This window comes from Monopterus albus, unplaced genomic scaffold, assembly GCF_001952655.1.
Source record: "Monopterus albus unplaced genomic scaffold, M_albus_1.0 scaffold39.1, whole genome shotgun sequence".
Classification (NCBI taxonomy): Eukaryota; Metazoa; Chordata; class Actinopteri; order Synbranchiformes; family Synbranchidae; genus Monopterus; species Monopterus albus.
The window spans coordinates 3,249,395-3,268,876 of record NW_018127919.1 but is presented as its reverse complement, the minus strand read 5'-3'; the positions used below and the strand labels follow the sequence as shown (position 1 = coordinate 3,268,876).

The 19,482-nt window shown below is 39.0% G+C and overlaps 1 protein-coding gene across 10 annotated transcripts in view; it reads left to right on the top strand.

Annotated features, from left to right (window-relative positions):
* The window catches only part of msi2b (musashi RNA-binding protein 2b), a 246,554-nt gene that overhangs the window by 4,015 nt on the left and 223,057 nt on the right, over window positions 1-19,482 (top strand). For all 10 annotated transcript variants that reach the window (XM_020599039.1, XM_020599037.1, XM_020599038.1 and 7 more), the window contains exon 5: window positions 8,675-8,716. In XM_020599039.1, the coding sequence (XP_020454695.1) occupies window positions 8,675-8,716 (42 nt within the window). The remainder of the gene's footprint in view (window positions 1-8,674; window positions 8,717-19,482) is intronic.

Genomic DNA, 19,482 nt, shown 5'->3' with positions numbered 1-19,482 from the left:
AGTGGCATGTTAAGGTCTGAACTGTGACCTTAGAGCACAGTCACAACAGAGGTTTCCAAACGTGTTGCACATCTGTCCTAACCTCACTGGCTGGTCTCATGAGACTTGTTGTGAAACACTCTTATTATTTTTATCCTTATCTTCGTCCGCTATTTTTCCCTATACTCAAATTTTTGTGGTGCATGTTTAGCCTCACTTAGATAGCATAGAATAGAGAGCTGACAGGAAATGAGGGGAGAGAGGAGCCTGGCCAGGGGATTTTGTGAGTACCTGGTCAGTGTCTTAAACTCTTAGGCTACCAGGTTACCCTGAATACCTACCCTTTTTTTAAGGATCATTAACATAATCTTGTGGATGCTGACTTTTACTGTCTTTATTTAAATTATATTAATGGTAACAACAATGTTTTGTGTGTTATTTCCATGGCCATCTATTTTCCCACCATACCCCTAACCTGAAATATACCTATGATACTGATAGTCCTGTAATAATCCAAATAACTGGGGGCAAACAACACAGTGAAGCCATGTGGGTTTTTTTCTGCTGGACAATTCATTAATTGGATGTTAGTGTTTGACAGTGTAATTGGCATATGAAATATCACATTTACTCAAATACATGCCGAAATTGATATTTCATAGTAGTTAATGTGCTGTTGTTTATCTGTCAGCATGCAATAGAACATTACAAACCTAAGGCAGCTGTCTGTGTTGTCGTCCTAACCATTAATCACTGGGCTGTATCTGATGTGCTCTTGTATATCTTAACATTCACACTATCAAGATTGCATTGCATTAGGATCTATCATATCTCTTACAAAGTCACTCAGCAGTAATGGAAGGACTGGTCGAGCAAATGTGGATGGTTCTTGATGTGCTTGCAGATGTTGGTTTGATACAAGCCTCATACTTTTGCATAGCTTGGATGAATCCTTTCCAGTGCTGGCGTCCCTAGTAACCTTGAAAGGAGTGAGTGGCTGGAGGTGCTGTGACTGTGAACAAGTTGACTCATACAGTACTATGTGTTTTTGTACTGGGAAAGTGGAAATCATACGTAATTTAGATTCTTTTTTTTGTTTTCTTGTTGTTTTTCGTTATATTTTAGAGATATAGTTGGATGTGTGAATTGAATCAATTGTGATTCTGACAAGTATGTACCATTTTGGTTCTAGGTATAGTTATTAGTAAGGATATTGCACTGATACCTCCAGAGGTTTTCAGCCTGGATCATCATCATTTTGGCCATTTTTTTTTTATTTTGTCCTCTGCCTTTGGTCCAGTTATGAAAACATTCTAGGATGATTGTGAGCAAGACATATGGTGAAGAACAGCCTGGGGCTTGAAAACACACATGCTGTTAACTCAGAACATATTTACCATTTTTCATGATGCCTTGTTCATTTTAGAAAAATGCAACTCGTAGCATCTGTTCCCGAACATCTTTCAATGTAGGCTGGCATGAATAGAAGAGATCACAGCACATTATTTTACATTTGAGAACTAACAGTTTAGAGCTTTACAAGGCAGCAGCTTGATTCCAGGTTGGGTGGCTTTTTATTGTTTAATGTAAAGCATTTAATACAAATGCTGAGATGATAATATTTATGAGGGCTAGGTCAATCTCCCAAAGGTTACATTTGAACACAATATATAAACTTGTTCTTGACAGTGTGATACAGTACCATTCATTATAGTTTAAACAGTGTAAATATACTGTAGATTCTAAGTCATTACAACTTGTAAAACCTAGTAATGTTTCTTGCAACATAAGCATATCCTTTGTAGTGCTGGGGTATTTCTAGCCCTTATTGGATGACCTCAGGTATACTTAGCTGACAGATTTGATGTTTTAGGTGAGGCTGGAAACAGCCCAAGAGGAAAGGAGAAGAAAAAGATGTGGACAAACAGCTGTTCTGGACAAATCTAAAGTGTATTCATCAGATAGGATCTGAAAATAAAGTCAAACCAGTGAGCTAAACTGTTGCAAGACTCAGTATTGTTTCAGTAAAGCAGGTGCTTCATCTTCTGCAGTTAATTTTGGTGTTATTAGTTTTAGCTGAATCTGTCTGTAGTCGGCATATACAGAACATCAGATGTTTGTCAAGGCTGTAATATAATATCAGTGAATCTGGATCATACTCATAATGGTGTTGCATGCTTGCTGAGCGTGACATTGGTAAAATTTTCATATTGATTTGAGGAGCATAACAAACTGCTTTTTTTGAGGTTGTTATTCCAGAGCGAAAATCAGTAAAGACTGACAGCACAGATATGAAACATTTATGTTGTAATTTCTTGTCTATTTTGTCGGTATCACACGCGCACACCTGTGGACTTGCTCATACGCTTAAATTGGGAGAAGGTGCAAGCTTTGATAAGGCTTTTCCTTTTAGCTTAAACACCACATCATCATGCTAGTGTAGATATGTCTTAAGAGAGAGGAAGAGCATCTACCCAGGAGCCACATTAATATATGAAATCCTTTTGTAAGATGTGAACTTAAGATATATGCTGTTTCCCTGCCCTAGTCTCCCACAGTCGCATGCAGAAGCAGCCATCCGAGACCCTGTAGTAAAAGCTTGTGAAGATAAAAGATCGTGGGTAGGGGTTTGGGGGCTTAGGGGGTGGTGGAGGGTGGGGTTCCTCTTGGTCTGTTCTCATTTATTACGTTGACATATCAAGTTGTAGGGTGTCTTGAGGAAATCCATTTTTGTTCTCTGCGAGATGTTGCATCATAGAACAAAAGTGTATAAAAACTAAAAGATGTGTTAGGGTGATGTAAATAGACCATATACTTTAAAGTCTTCCACTGGGTAGGCTAGCATTGGTTTAGCATGAGGACTATGTGACACACAATGCTTTACATGTAGTGCATCTTTAACATGTCACTGTCCATGAAGACCTGATTAGATGGCTGAGATTTATTGGAGACACCCATATTGCAAAAGACACAGCTGCTGATCCCTTTGATAAAAATATCAAAAGGGCCCACATGAGAGCGTACTAGATAGATGTACATAAAAGGTACTGCTACTGTTAAATAGCTACAGGAATTTAAACAATATAAAAAAGTAAAGAACCTCATACATCTTACAGGCAGCTGTGGATAACAGGTGCTAGTAATAATCATGCCCTAATCTAACCAGCCCAAGATAGGACTTTTCTTTTATCACAGAAAACACAGTGAGATGGGATTTGTCATATGTGAATTGGGTCTAGCACAAGGTAAAAGTTATCATTTTGTTATGTTTCCTATGTAGCATGAAGAAAACTGTACAAATATGCCATGTGAATTTCTTAGAGCCTAAGTTGCTTTTGGACCAACAGTCCTGAACCCAATGTTCATGTTAGGGCAAGAAAATGTTCACATTTGTGAAGCTTGTCAAGAGAATATTTTAGAATTATTATTCAATACAACTTAAATGACTGATTAAAAAAGAGATGCTGATTGCATATTGTTTATTGGACCAATCATTGCAGCTCTACATACTATCAATTATAGCCATTCTGTCACAATATGATATTCTGGTTGTGTCCTTCAGTCCTGCCTGGCTGTGGAACATTGAGGTGTGTGTGCTTTTACTTTGCAAGATGGAAAAACTCATTATATAACCATGACAAAAATGGATATCATAATTTAGTAAAATGTCTATGTACATTGTTTGAATCGGTCATTAACTACACAGCACTCAGAAAGAGCAGACTTGCACCGAGGCAGCTCACTGTCCCCATAATGCCATTACACCTAAAAGCAATATTCCCATGGTAGTGTCCTGGTCATAATATAGCCATGAACACCTATCCCTAGCATTTGGAATCAGATTGATATCATTATTAACTTTAAGTTATTCAAGAAAAATAATATTTCAGTAATAGCAGTTTTCATCAGGATCTAGCTCAGTAACTTTAGAAGATATGTCAAATCTGTTGACACCCTGCTGAGTCAGCAGAGTTCCACCTACAATTTCACAATCAGAATCGGCTTTACTGGCCAGGTGTGTTGTACACGAGGAATTTGACTCTGGTCCAGCGGCTCTTAATGTGTATGTGCATATCCTTATGTAGGGCAATAGCAAAGGGCAAGTAAACAATATACCAATATTAGGCTGTATAGTATAACAAAGTAAACGGTATAAACAATGCAAACAGACAAAGAAATGTTCTTTAGGAAACGATAAAAATAAGAATAAAAACAGAGTACTTAAAACTAGAGACCTCTACGAATCTGTATAATCTGTACAATGTATATTTACAGGTATTGCACTGAGGGTTATCGTCCAGTCATACTGTCGTGGGTCAATTGTTCATCAGAGTGACAGCCTGGAGGAAGAAACTGTCCCTGTGCCTGGTTGTCTTAGTGCACAGTGACCTGTAAAACAATCCAGAGGGGAGGAGTTCAAACAGATTGTATCCGGGGTGTGAGGGGTCTGCAGTGATCCTCTCCGCCCTCCTTTTGACCCGTGAGGTGTACAGGTCCTCCATGGAGGGCAGGCTCACACCAATGACCTTTTCTACAGTCCTGACTGTCCAATGAAGTCTGTACTTGTCCTGTGTGGTTGCTGAGCCAAACCAGACAGTGATGGAGGTGCAGAGAACAGACTCAGTGATTCCTCTGTAGAACTGTATCAGCAGCTCCTGGGGCAGGTCGAACTTCCTGAGCTGGTGCAGGAAGTACATCCTCTGCTGTGCCTTCTTGGTGATGGTCCTGATGTTGGATGCCCACCTCAGGTCCTGGGAGATAATTTGATCTTAGTTTCAAGTCTGTAGCATCATTTATTGTCACACAGTAGCAAGTATTCTGTGTGCCCTATAAACATGAACATTCTGGATCAGCAGGTCCAGAATATTACTTGAATAAAGATTATATTTTGCTGTGTGGTAGATCTCATGTGGATGTTATTGTGCATTTTTTGTCCAAACATAGTGAGCATTATGTGTGAAGTTAAAAGCAAAAATATTAAAATGGACCTTATTTCACAATGGGGAAGAAGCCTCTAAAAAATGTTTAGATCCAGCTGAGGATCCAGATCAGTATAAAATTCCCCAAAAATGTATCCAAATGCATTCATTACTTTTTGAGTTATGCTGTGGAAAACACCAACCAACAAACGGCGGTTAAAACATTACCTGCACCTTGGCGAAGGTAATAAATGTTAACGGTCCCAATGACCTTTACACTTTCACAGATTGAAAACAATAAAAGGAAAAGGTAAATTCCAGCTGCTTTACCTGCTTAATAGTGCTGCTTCCCACCATTTGAGCAGCTAATCTGGCAACCAATAAAATGTAATGTTCAGAGGTGGAGCAGAATCTTAGCAGGTTGTTCATTCAGCACCAGGTCTGCTTTCTAAATAGCTATGTGCTCTTTAGTTTGTATGCACTGCTTGTGATGTTTCCGTGATAAAGAAATCTCCTAGAGGGAGATTAATAAAGTACTTTTACTGCTGTTAGATGATAACCATACAGCTACAGCTGGATGGGAGGTCCAGCTGTCCACACTACGGTTATGTGACTACAATTTATGATGGTTAATATGAGAATTATTTTGTGGTGAAGTGCTTTATTGTGCTTTTTGGTCCATGTTGCCTAAAACTCCTTTCTTACTTCTATGCCAGTTTTCTCACAGAATGCATTTTCAGGGAGCCACAGAGAATAAGCCTAAACTTATTGCATTCATCTGATGTAGGTAGAAATAAGAAAATGTACAAATTTAAATGAACGTAACAGCACAGCAAGAATAAGGCTGTGTTCTTCCCCTCCAAACCCATTAAGAAAAGGACTTTATCAAAAACAAATTAGACCAACATGTAAAAGATAAATTACTAAAAGCCTTTTTAAAACTGTTAATATTTTTAAGGTGTTGATGAAATAACACTTGCTGAAGTACTGAATGTGGAATTACAGTGCACTACCCAGGTCCAGTGGACTGATCCCAACCCCGATGGTGTGTGTGTGTGTGTGTCACATCACAATAATGTTCCAGGAAGGACTTATCAGGTGAAACGGAGACAGCATAATCTCTGGTTCAGTGGTGTAGTTCTCCAGCAATGGATGATGCATATTTTAGCTCCTATGAAGGCACTTCCAACATAAACATCACATGCAAATGAATATGTAAACCAAAGGGAAACAATTGCTACATCTCCCATCTTCTTAAATTAAATTTCTCAAAGGAGTCATTCATCATAAGTTGTGACCTAAAAAGGTGCTGCTCCAGCATTTCTCAGAAGGGTTGGTTAGTTAGTCCTCACTGCCTAATTTGGTGCTCTGAGTGTGATTTAAACAAACGGCAGTATCACAGCCTCATTTTTACCGAATCTGTCGAATGGAACTTTTTCTCTTTGATAATTCTAATATTTTAAACTGACAGAAAACTCTCTGACCTCCATTGTGGTACTCTGTTAAAGTGATCTCTAGTGCATGTCGAAACAGGAATCTTCACAGTGAATAGAAATTCTCAGCAGGACAGAAAAACAATTACTTTCTGTTGTATGAAGAAATGAGGTTTGATATGTTTTGTATAGGCTTAAAAAGTGAGATACATTCCCAAGTATAGGATTTTGGTATTCACAACATAATTTTTTTGTCTTTGCTCAAACAGAGTGCACAAAATAATTGAGTTTGAATTGGTTATGCCTGGGGCTAAGTGCTAAAACAAATCTTTAAATGAAATTCATTACAAGCAGGGTTGCCATACCCAGGTGTTATTGAATTCATTTCTCATTTTGACCTGATTTAGAAAGATAACAGTAATAACTGAGACTGACAGAAAAGATGACAATGACATTGCAGATCATGGTTTCCCTTCAAACACATTAAAACCTAGTCAGTCTCACTGGCTTAATTGAACTGTGCAGATGGGGTCTTTTTTTCCTTGTGTTCCTTGATTCGTTTTCTTTCTGCTGTTTCCACAGCAGATTCTTTTGTCTAATAAATCCGTCTGAGCTGAGGGAGTAACTTTTAACAATGTGTAGAATGGGTAGACTAACACACAGCAAAATATGGGACAATATGGAAGGGTTTCCTTGTTAAAACACAAGAGAGAAATATATTGCCAAAGAACAAATTTGAGCTGTTTCTTTTTTTTGGAGATGCTTTTTCAGAATCCTAGGCATACAGGCAAGGACAGTTTAGAATGACATTGCTGTGTGAGATGGTTTCTCTTCACTGTGCAAGGTCGATGAGACCCCACACCGCATACCTTCATACCAGTGAAATTAATGAGGAAAATGAAGCTAATGAGATAACAAGCTCAAGATGGAGAAACAGGCTGATCTGATGCATCCTCTTGGTTATTTGGCAATATCTGGAGGCGTCACCGGCCTCCGACTCTCATTTTCTCCCTGTCATATTCAATCAGCGATTCCGGCCTAAAATAAAAGTGATTCTCTGCTGGAACCATGACCAGCAGAAGGTCCGTCATTCTGGCCTCCACATTCACATTTTTGTGTGATAGTAGTGGTTCTTTTTAATACACATCAGTTAGCAGAACCAGCAGATAATATGGTAGCACCAGTATTTTGGGTCTGGAGGCACACAGTAATTACAAGTTGTTGTTGTTGTTGTTATTATTATGTGGTTTCCTAAAGTACATTTTCCAGTGGAAACATGTTGTGCCTACAATGTGTCTTTGAGTTCCATTAATTGTGGAGATCTTGCTACCGTAAGTAATGAGGTCAGTGATATTGGCCAGCTCTCTCCAAATCCTAATATCATATTTAATACTGTCATTAGAAAGAAATTCTTAAAATGAATGCTGTTTTTTTTTCTCCACAGGGACCATCCTGATAAACTTAATTAACTTGAAGTGAAATCAGCTATTGGGCCAAATCTCTCTACTAATACAGTTAATAAGGAAACAGCTGATAGATTAACAACAAGTATGAATGATTGGCTGTTTAAGAGTAGGGATTAATATCATTGACTAATAAGCTTATGTTATCGTATAGAGCATTAAATGGTATTTTACAAATGAACTGGTCAGTGGGAAAATACACTGAACCAGGAAGTGATGTAATAATTAAAATGACTAGAACATTTAGCTGCTGTTTTTGCTATTAGTATAACATGAATTGTTTACGTTGACTTCAACAAAACTACGTTCAGTACTGGGATAATAAACTACTCCTAGCCAAAACCCAGTCTATCTTGAGAATAACCAGATTGTGGGACAGAGGTTAAAACATGCCAGATTTGATTTTTCAGGTATATGAAAAGTCAGGTCTGATGTAGCAGACCCACTGTGCTACTTCGTCCTTTCTAAGTTCTTATTACTACATTGTTGGGTCACTCATGTGCACTTAATAGGCAGTTGCAATAATTTTGACGGCTCTTGAATGCAGCTGGAGTTTCTGAAAATGCTTCTCAGATTTAAAAACAGACTGCCTGTATCGCCACAGGCTGATTATGCAGCTTTTGTAAATTTTAATAGCTCAGATAATCACTGTGAGTAAAAAGTATGAAATTTTAATACATTAAAATTTGGAATATGTATTACTGCTATTAAAACACTAATATTTATACGTGACCAGAAGGGATTTAAAACCTGACCATGTGGGTCCTTTTGAGGGCTGAGAGTTTAAGAAATATTTTCAACACCTGATGATTGCTTTTCACCCTTAAATATCAAAGCTTTTCCCTTAACAACAATTTTGCTATTCTTTTCTCATTCTCAGATTGATCCTAAGGTTGCCTTTCCTCGTCGCGCCCAGCCTAAGGTAAGAATAAATTGGTCACTAACCTTGCTCAGAGAAAATGATTATATCTCATGTCACCAGCTTACCTAATTTTGCACGCTCACACAGCTGATACAAAGAGGCAGCTGTTGTCTGTTTGTTATTGTGGAGAAATACCTAGTCTGGCTCTACTGTTCTCACCCTGTCTGTTTTTGTTTCACCAAAGCAATTAAAGTTGGACATATTCCACATAAAGGAAATTTTCAGCATGATTGAGGTTATGTTATTTTTTTGTATTACCTTGCTGTTTTATATCTGCTTCATTTTTTTAGTGCTTTTATCATGCTTATATTTGCCTTTCATCCCTCGTCATAGTTGTTTTTTATGGCCAGCGTTTTGAAATGAACTCTCTTATTATTACAGCACTGAATTCCAATTTTTGGCTGCAGTTGTATAAAATCAAGCTTTATTGTCTGTTTTTGTTGCAGACTGGAAGTGGTGAAACCATTTTACTTTGGTAAATTGTGTGTTAGCTTGATGGGGTTGTGACTGACAGCAGATAGGCTAAAGATGTGTGGAAAATGTTATTATTGATTGAAAGGTTTTATTCTGGTGTTTAAAAGAGGAAAACAGAGAATTAGAAATTGGAATCAAGACCCTCCTGTCTTGATTTGGCTGTTGCAGAATTTCTGTAGTTGCTCATAAATGTGAAATGGCAGGATTTTTTTTTTATGTGAATAGCGTGATATTAGCCTGAATGAACTGACATGAAATGATTGGTGACTTTTCACTGACAGTGATGATTCCATTTACTGGCTCTATTATATGTCTATTGAGTTGTTTTCTGTAGCATTTGAAGTGGGACTCAATGACATAAGTGATTTAGAAATATCTTGAATTGTGGTCCGTGCATGCAGAAATGATCACAATTAGCAATGAAACAATAGATGATTAAAAAAAAAAAGCCAGACTCCCACTCAGGAACTGTCGTATAAGCACTGCATCAGGATGTGTGTTATCTTTTCCTTTCTTGATTACTGTCTTGAGCAGTTCTATTGATAATTAAATATTCAGTGGGTGCAGATGGTGCTGTGGCATAGTCAAGGGGTTGTTGACATGCCCTCTCACACTATCCACCCCTACCAAACGTATTTAATGTGCAGGCTATAGCACAGTACAGTGTAACACCATTCAGCATTGCTATCAGGACCTTCTCCACCTACACCAGGTGGAAATCGATAATAGATTTTCTCCTTCCCACCACATCAGAGAGAGGCATTGTTAAAGAGTTGTTCAGGTTTCAAATGAGGAATTGGCTGTGCAGGCTTTCAAAGCCAGAGCACATGACTTAAGGACATTGGCATATGGCTGAGAAACTCCCGGTGCTTCTCCACAGTTTCTTACATGCCTTACAGATATATATATCACTTTAAATTGTTGTGTTCTGAGCCTTGCTCATAAAAGTGCAAGGTGCAGAAAAATACCTCAGATGTTTCATTATGCTTCTAGTGTTTCTTTTTTTTTTTTTTTTTTTTTTTGAAACAAAGATTTTTATAAAATTGGTATAGAAAAAAGTATCACTTAGGAACCGGTACCAAAGTCAAGGTATTGGTATCAAAAATCTCACATGTCAGAAGGCAACACACAGAACCACACCTTGCTCATGGTGGCCATCAGCATTGGTGTGAGTGTATGTGTGAAGGGGCAAATACTGGTTTGTGCTTGGAGTGTGCTTAAGTGGGCAGAAATTGAAATATCCATTTACCATTGAATCCTTTTGTAGTCTTAATAATTCTTTACTCTTTTTTTATTTATTTACTTTTTTCAGCAATGATTCAGAAGAAAATACTATATTTTGAGCTGCTCTACAGGTCTTAGACATTTGTCATTCCACCTTGAGTGATTGATAACTCAGTGTGATAAAGACACCATAACAGAATCTGTGGCACTGCAGAAACCTTGAATCAATGATTTATAAAATGGTTATAGGACAAGCTTGTTAGAGAAGAAAAACTGTGGTATTGAATGTGGATTATAAAGGATCTTAAAGCAATGGGATTAAGCCAGATAGATTAACATTGCATGGGTTTGTACTTTATGTTCAATTGATTTAAGACCTTTAAAAGAGGTAACACTCTGAGGTTCCCATTTAGAATGTCCTTTCTGTTTTGCATTTGCTTTCTTTTGTCCCTCTTTCCCCTCCGCTGTCTGCCTGCTTGGCTGCTTATGCAGCTGTTAAATAGACTTCATTCTTGTTTAAAGAAGCTCGTCTTGGCAGGTGCCTTGGTGGCACGGGCTTTGGGGAGCCAATCGTGACAAGACCAATCAGCGTTAATTTTCTCATGGCTAACAATGACCTCACAAGTAACCCTGCCAATGACCTCCCACTGCTGAATGCTGCAGTATGGTAAAACTACACAGTATGTACAGCACGTAGAGTAATGCTGAAAACAGACAGGAAGTGAAGGTGAACACAGAGGGCATTTCACTGTAAACAACTGAAGGTGTTTGCACCGGGATGACAGGATCACAGGAAAAACAACTTGTATCAGCAGCCATAACTGACACTGCCCCACAAAACATGGACAGTTTCACTGTAAAGAGACAGGCAGAGACAGACAATAAGGCGTTTAATTTAGTCAGCATTTAAATTTGATGTACAAAGTATTACAACATCGACTTGCTCAGGGGATTTGCATAGCTACATATATTTTGGAGAATTTTAAAGTGAAACGTTTGTGTGTTATAAGTAGGGCTGTGCAACATTGACAGGAAATGATATCTGGATATTTTCTGGGATTTTGTCAATAACGGTAAAAAGACAATATTCTGCATCCTTCAAAAATTGTACAAGGTCACTCTTGTTAATGGGATATTAATTGTTTCTGCTTACCAGTAATATTATTGGAAAATTATGGAATGGAATGGAAAAAAACACATTTAGGAAAACCAGGTCTTATTTATGTACTTAAAACTGGAGCATTAATGTAAAACAGTGCACAAACATGGAAATTACTTTTGCAGAACGAATCCACTAAAGTTTGCTGAGTGTGTTTGTACCTTGGCTGGCGTAGTCCCGTCATTGACAGCTGACTCCCGAAGCTTTTATATGGTGAGTTCTTTACAGTAGCCAGTTTCCAACTTAGTTTTTTAGTCCATCTTTTCAAAGCCAGACTACTGTACCTCCATGTGAGTGAGGATGATCCACATCTAGCAATTAACAATGTATGGTGGTGTCTGTATTTTGTCTCCTGGTGCTGGTTGTTCACTCATTTTTAACTTTGCTAATGCATTTTAGGCAGCTATGCTAGCTTAACTTGTGGTCAATGACCATATATACACTATGTGCACTCTCAGTGTGCACACACAGTAGTTTATCCTACTTGGCTTCGTGAGGCAGTGAATGTGTGGAGTCTAAAAGTGTGTTTGATTGTTTTTTGTAAAGTGAGAGATATACTTGATAATGCCAGCTCACACATCATTTAAACAGAAAGAAACAGCATTTAGGATATTATCGTAGATTGTATATCGTGTACCCCTGTACTAAGGCCCTGTAACACTGTAAGGCCAGCATTATACCTGGATTGTAGGTTACAGTCATGATAAGACATAAATGTGTTCTTGTATAATAAATCACTTACAGAATACCGACTGCCTCTGTTGTCTGTGACCATGTGCACCAGAAAACTGGTAAAGAGCACAGAGGGGAGATAACCACAGCTACTGCTGATCAGAGAAAACATGCTAAAGAAATGTGGCACACATCACAAATAAAAGATGCCACCCAACTACAGCTTATCTTAAAAACCAAAAAGAGCATTTTGTTTTAGAAGTAGAAGCTGTGCTTACAAGTCGTGTCACATGTATCAGTGCAGACTAGACCACAAATATTCAGGGATTAGGTTGCCTCTGTAGATGACTGACAGGTGAGAATGAAAGGATTAAGCAATGATGATGTGATGCAAAGTCCTTTATGTGCATTCATTTATACCTTGTCTCCTCCTAGCCTATTCAGCCTGGCTGAGGTTAGCCATGGCTTTATTAGACAGGCAGCTAAAAGTAGCTCTAGACTGCCAGGATTGCTTCATAAATGTTTCAGCATCTCAACATTCAGTTTCACAACAAGCTATTCTTGGTCCACTCTCAGAATGGCAAAAGTGATTTTATTTAATAGCATTCCTTGTAATAGACATACTGTAATGTAAGACTTTTATTGGAGCTTATTTCAAAATCACCACTATTTGATACTTTGTTGTCCACAGAATAATTTTGCAACATGTGCAGGGGTTTCCTTAAGAAATGGTGGGAAAATATGTTAAGTGTAAACACATTTCCCCAACAGTGTGCATTGTGTTTTCCAGATTAGCTCCTTGTACATCTCATATCATTATCATTGTAGAAACGTGGCAAATGCTCGTCTTCATTTAAACTGAACAAGATTTTTGTTATATTTGATTAAGATGTAATAATTTCTTTGTAATTAGTGGAGGTCCCCTTTATTCAGGTGAGGCATAGTCTCTGTTTCTCATCAACATATACAGTAATTACCCAGGTGTGTTTTTAAAAACCGTGAGATACTGTACCGATCCTTCTTTGAAGAAGCTATGTGGCTGTATGCATAAAGAGAAGCTGGTGTTTCTTGTCATCTCATTTTTTGATATTTTCCAGCAAGGCTCAAGTTGAAAGATGTAAACGAGGCCTGCTCTCAGTCTCCTGGAGAAATCAAAGCCTCGGTTTCTGCCGATATTGCTTGAGATTTACCACTCCACTGTTGGCATCATTAACGCTGCTGCCACTGCTTTTGTTTCCCACAGTGGAGTTGCACACAACCATGGCATGTCCCAGCATGATTTTAATTGCCAGTGGGACAGTGGCCACTTCAGTGGGAGATGAGTTCTGAAAACTTGTTAGGAAAATTAAAAGAAAGGAGCAGCAACCATTCACAGAGCAGTGGGCATAACCCTTTCCTTGCACTGCATAAAGGGATTTGCCTCTTAAGCCATCCTGAGCAGGTTGTCCCTGTGTGTCTGGCAGCCTTTGGCATGCAGAAGAAGACTATATCTGTGCACAAATAGATATGTGCTGCACAGAAACAGCTGTGACAACACTTCTAGAAATTCTGTGTAATTTGTTTGTATTGATGGTTTTCTTTCCTGAAAGCCTAATCTGAAATTGTTTGTGTTAATGTCAGTAAAGTAGAAGGCTGAAGTAATTTTGGGCTATCAGTCAAAAATACTATCAAAGCACTGTCCCAAATTTTACTCCAGCTTGTGACAGCTATGACTGTGTGGCTTCTCCTGTTCACAGCCTACTGTTAATGTTGCTCTGTCTCTGGCAGCTGGAGGTGTCTTTCTTTTCTCTGTCTTTGCATGTCACTTTCTTGTTTTCCCTTTTTCTCTCTCTCTCTCTGTCTTACACACTGGCTCTTTGAATGGCAAAGTGACCAGTTCTCCCACCTCCTCCACTTGTCTGCGTCCCACACATCTCTCAGGAACTGTCTGTACCTTATGTTCTTACCTGCAGGAAAGACTCTCTTGTGTATTGGTTCTCTAGAGATTTCATGTTTTATGTTTTAATGAAATCTAATAATAAAAGCTGTATGAAGTAAATACACATTCTCATCCCCTATGCTTTTTATTCTGTGACACAATAACATACTTGCATGTGAACATAGTGTAAGACTACACGTAAACATAGTGTATTAGAGGCACAGGCATGGAGTTTTGTAGCTGTACATGTCATCTCACTCCCTCAGCCTCCTGTGCTCTGTCTCTGTCATTCTTCTCTGTCCTTTTTTATTTTAGTCTTTTAGGATTACAAGACCTTGTAAATTCAGGCTTACACCTTGCTCAGTTATTTGATCTAGATTTAGCTTTATGATATTCCCCTTCTCAAAATGATCCTTATTTTAAATGACACAGCTCACTGCTGGGAAAATGAAACCTCCGCAGCTGCCAGCCCCTTTGAATGTCCCTGTGAGTTTATTAAAAGCATCAGCTTCCCTGTTCCAACTCGGATCTGCACAGCTGCATGAGTCTGAAAGAATATTCAAGGACAGAAGTCCTTAATGTAGGACAGAATGCCATATCAGTGTCTTTTCTTCAGCTTTATAGTTTATGACCATGAGGCCTTCTAAATATTTATAATGTGAAAGTAGATTATTCCTTTCTAGACATTCTTATTTCAAGGCATTTCTACAGTGCCGATAGTACACCAAGCAGGGCAAAGAGAAGGAATGTTCCGTCGCAAAGGCTATTATCCAAACTTGATGTTTGATTTCAAGGCATATGGCACTGATGTCATCACCAGTGAGCGACCAAGATGCCCAACTGTAAAGGTATTTACTGTATTTCCCACAATAAATGCAGTTTTGAAATGGGTTTTGTTAGGGTGAACAAGTGACACTAAATGCACTGACGTGTCACTGAGCCCAAGAGACAATTTGATAGTGAGCAAAGAAAACTTGGACCAAGACGACGGAAAAGTGACAAGCAAGTTGATGGGAATTCTTCACTATCACTCTCCTCTCACCCCAGGAAAAAGAAACTGATGTGCAGCCAACATAAATAAACCCTTCTTTAGATGGAGGATGTCATAAGGAGTTGTTTTCCCTCCTGTGGTAATGGCTGCTGTGCTGAAGCTGGAGATGGGTTTAAATCCCTGACCCATCAGCTCCTTTGCTTTCACTGGCCTCAGTGGAACTGCTCCAGATGAAAATGGGGCCAGAGTACAGACATATGAATGACTGTTTGTTTGGTGGTCAGACACAATCACAAACTGAGTGACCCAGTTAACGGCTGGCCAGAGTGCTGCTCAGTTTGATTCATGCATGCTTTCTTGTGTGTTTCACACTTTCTAAATGCGTCTTGTGTGTTTTTAAATTCTTTCCTCTAATATTTATGCTTCAGTGGAAAGATAAACAGTGTGTAAATGTGGTTGCTAGTATAATTTTTTTTACCGCAGACAAGAACACAGATTTCTTTTGTTTGAATAATTGCCAGAGCACTTATGAATGGAGTTTACATGTGTGTGATTCTTCTTTCTATCTCTTTTCTGCTCCAGTCTCCTTGGCCGTGGGTGGAGAGTAATTAGGTTTTCTAGAGGACTGAGGGTTTCTTATAATGCTCACCAATGGCAGCAGTCAGGCAGGCTAGTGCTGGCAGGGCAGAGAGGACAGAGGGCTTGTGCAGGAGCCTGGCACTGCTAAACCTGATGCTGACTGACAGTAATGAGGACAGCCTGCTAGCCAGGATAGAGAGGAGCAGAGAGCAGAGGAGAGGAGGGCATGGTCCTTCAGTGTACCTCTCAGTACCTCTTATCAAAGCTGATCTGTGTGGGCACATGCACAAAGAAATACAAACAACACAAGCACACAAGTTTAATATGTACTAAGTAGTTCAGAGCATATCAGCCCTGTTTGGCTTTGCTCAAGAACCAAAAACTGTTGTTATCCATTCAAAATGCAATGTCATAGCAGCAGATTTGTGACTTTGCATTCAGTCACTGGCAAACAACAAGACTTTTTTTTGCATAAGTAATAAAATATAACTGGTATTTTATGACTCTGACCTTTGGCCCCCACAACTCTAGTACTGTCCTCTGATCATGGGACAGCTGGATTAGTCAGTCATGTTCAACACATAAAAAAAGTCTCCTTCCCACCAGTGCCAAAAACTAAGATTAGGTGCTTTTAGGCCAGAGGAACTTAATTCATTGTCCTTAGAAATATTGGACAAAGTACCCCCTTTTTGTGTGTCTGCACCACAGGAACTGAGAATGGTAATAGTTCTTAGAACACTGTTTTGAGGCACCTTTTAGCTCTTACTTTAGGCAGGGACACCCCAAGCACAATAGGAACCATGAGTGACGTAAGTGTACATTGACTGCAATGTTTTTAAAAACCGTGTTAGCCATGTAAGCAATAGCCACCACCAGCAATGTGGGGACCTGCAGTCTGCTAGCAGAAGCCTCTCTAGAGGGTTAGTGGCTCCTTATAAAATTTTACTTTCGCAAGGCACTGTATATATTCTGAGAATCCACCAGGAATCCAGTCTAAACCTGACATCCAATCCTTGTCTGTTTAAATAGTCTGGAGTCAGTTTGTAGGCTTTACTCTTTTACTCTTTTCACTGATGAAGACTGATGTCAACCTCGTCTGTCTGTTCAGCACTGAACTGGAGTCAGGATGTGCGCTGTGCATTCACCTCACACTCAGGAAACAGGCAAGCAAACACTTGCCAAACTGTTGATGAGAGTTAGAGCAGTTTAATATGCTCCATTCGTAATATGTTTTTCAGTTCGCTTTAAAATAATTCATCTTCACCAAGAACTGTCATCACGCCTTCGGCCACACTACCTGCTGCTTCTAATCATCATATGAAATCTATACATAGAGTCCGTGTCAGTCGTGCTGCCTAGTGTGCCATCTGCACTCTGTGTGAAGCAGATTATCAGCTCTTGCCTCTGTGCGGCACACTGGCTCAGCCAAATGGAGCGCAGCCAGTGACAGAGTGATCAAGACTAGTTTGCACTCACCCACAAACACTTGAGAAGAATTTTCAACAGCCAAAACACATGAAAACACCTGTGGCTTTGATGGTACTGAACCAGTGTAAAATGATACAGCACATGATCAGTTCTAGCAGAAGAACTAGCTTCTCTGTTCCCATGTGAAGAGGATGTGGTAAGACCAGCAGATGACTGTGTGATCCTCTGACCGATTTAAAGACAGTTCCTGTCTATATTTGGTTTAAATATTAAACTTTATCAGTGTACTGACAAAACTATACCACTAAAACCCTTTTAGTAGTCAAATATCTGTGGCATTACTGAGTTTAATGCTGCTATCGCGCATATGTACTGTGGTGTATGCTAATATGTTAGCATGCTCAGAGTGGTTGCTTTATGCACCTCAGAAACAGCACGTGTATGTAACTGGTTGTCCATCAGTGCACTGAGAGATTTTAAATATTAAACATCATTCACAGTGCACACAAACACAGGTGAAAACACACTTAATATACACAAGCTGTCAGGACAGACCTCACTAATCAGAGCCCAGACATCAGAGTTGGAGTGAACCACCAGGCGTAGTGCTGAGATCGGCTGCAGTGCTTCTCCAATTGTACCCTCAGCTACTCCATCCTCAAATGCACCTGAAACACACAAACACACACTACTAGGCCTTTATGTGCTTTTGTAAGGGTGAAAAACAATTTAGAAAAGGAAGTTTAAATTTTATTATACTGCTTTTACATTGTTAAAGCTTTTTTAACAAACATCATTTTGTTAATAGTACACATTCAATGCTTAAATCATCTGTCAATCAACACCACCCCATTTGAAAATGTCATCTCTGACATGTTAGATTTTGGAAAAAACAAATCAGTGGGTCTTATTTACCAACATCTTCCTAAGTGTTTTCATAAACTTGTTCTTGTTCTTAACCCTTCTGTTATGTTCATTTCTTGAAAGACAAATATTTGACATGTAGAAATGAACATAACCCTTCTGTTATGTTCATTTCTTGAACATAACCCTTCAGCTAATTACATAATATAATAACTTAAGGTAATGTTGCTGTGTTAACCATTGAGCCATGAGCTTGATGGCTAATTGCTAACAGTCGGCCAGGATAGTGTTATACCACTTCATTGTTCCCACATCCAGTGTGAATGCAAACAGTAAAAAGCCCGCAAAGGTATGAAGCTTATGGGGGAACTCCCAAGTCGGGTAGTCCCTAGAACTAAGTCCCGTTACTGTAACTTTGAAAGTCATCACTTTAGGGAGTGGCTTCGGCAGCTAGAGAGGCCGATGAGGAATGCATTTGTATTTTTTTTTTTAACAGTGACCTTTTTGAGATTGCATTTGAATGAAATACTGGAAATAATTAAAAAAGGAATGGCCAGCTTAATCAGGTTGATGAGTTCCGTTGTGTTGTCAGACGCTTCACCTTGGTGTCCAGTTTTGAATTCTCATTATTTCTCACCACCTTCACCCCTGTGTTTCTGCTTTCAAACATGTTGTCTGGGATTTGTACAACAAAGAGTGAGATATGCCATCTGCAGCAGGAGAGGCTCAGGTGTGTCAGGATGTGCATAATTAACAGACATATAGCTATACAATACACAAATTATAGGTACGGTATGTTTCAAAGTGTAATTAGTATTTTTTTCTAGTGTCACGGCCCAGCTGTAAATCCATGACAGAAACGAGAGATACTTGAAAGATAGGCAGAGCTTTATTATCTGAAGCACTGGGCCCAGCTGCCTCCAACTGGCCCAACTGGCTCCACCTCCTACTACCTGCTGCAAAAAAAAACAAAAACAGGACAGGTAACAGAGCCAGGGGATTGTCACTGTGGGTAAAATACATGCATTTTGCCTTGTATAATTATGCTCACCTCAATGCAGGTTGCATCCAACATTATGGCTGCACTACATGGTTGGTGCCCACATCCTACATCAGGACAGCGTTTCACAAATGAAATACTGCAAGAAAGCGACCACAATTATGCAAAGAAACACTGTATGTTCAGTTAGAAATCATGTGAATGGTACATGATTTTAGTCTAACCTTGATAAATATACTGGTAATGATAAATATTAAATATGTTATTAGTGTTTTTGTTAGTCATCTCAAAGAGCAAGTTTGTACATCACATCTCCAGCTTGTTTGTATTTGTGAAAGTGAAGCTACATTCTGATCGTTATGTGTTGGACGTGTCTGTCTGATTGGAGGATTGCCCGACTGGCTCACTGAAGTGTTCTGCCATGATTGGATCCAGTTGTCACTGTGGAATAAGATAT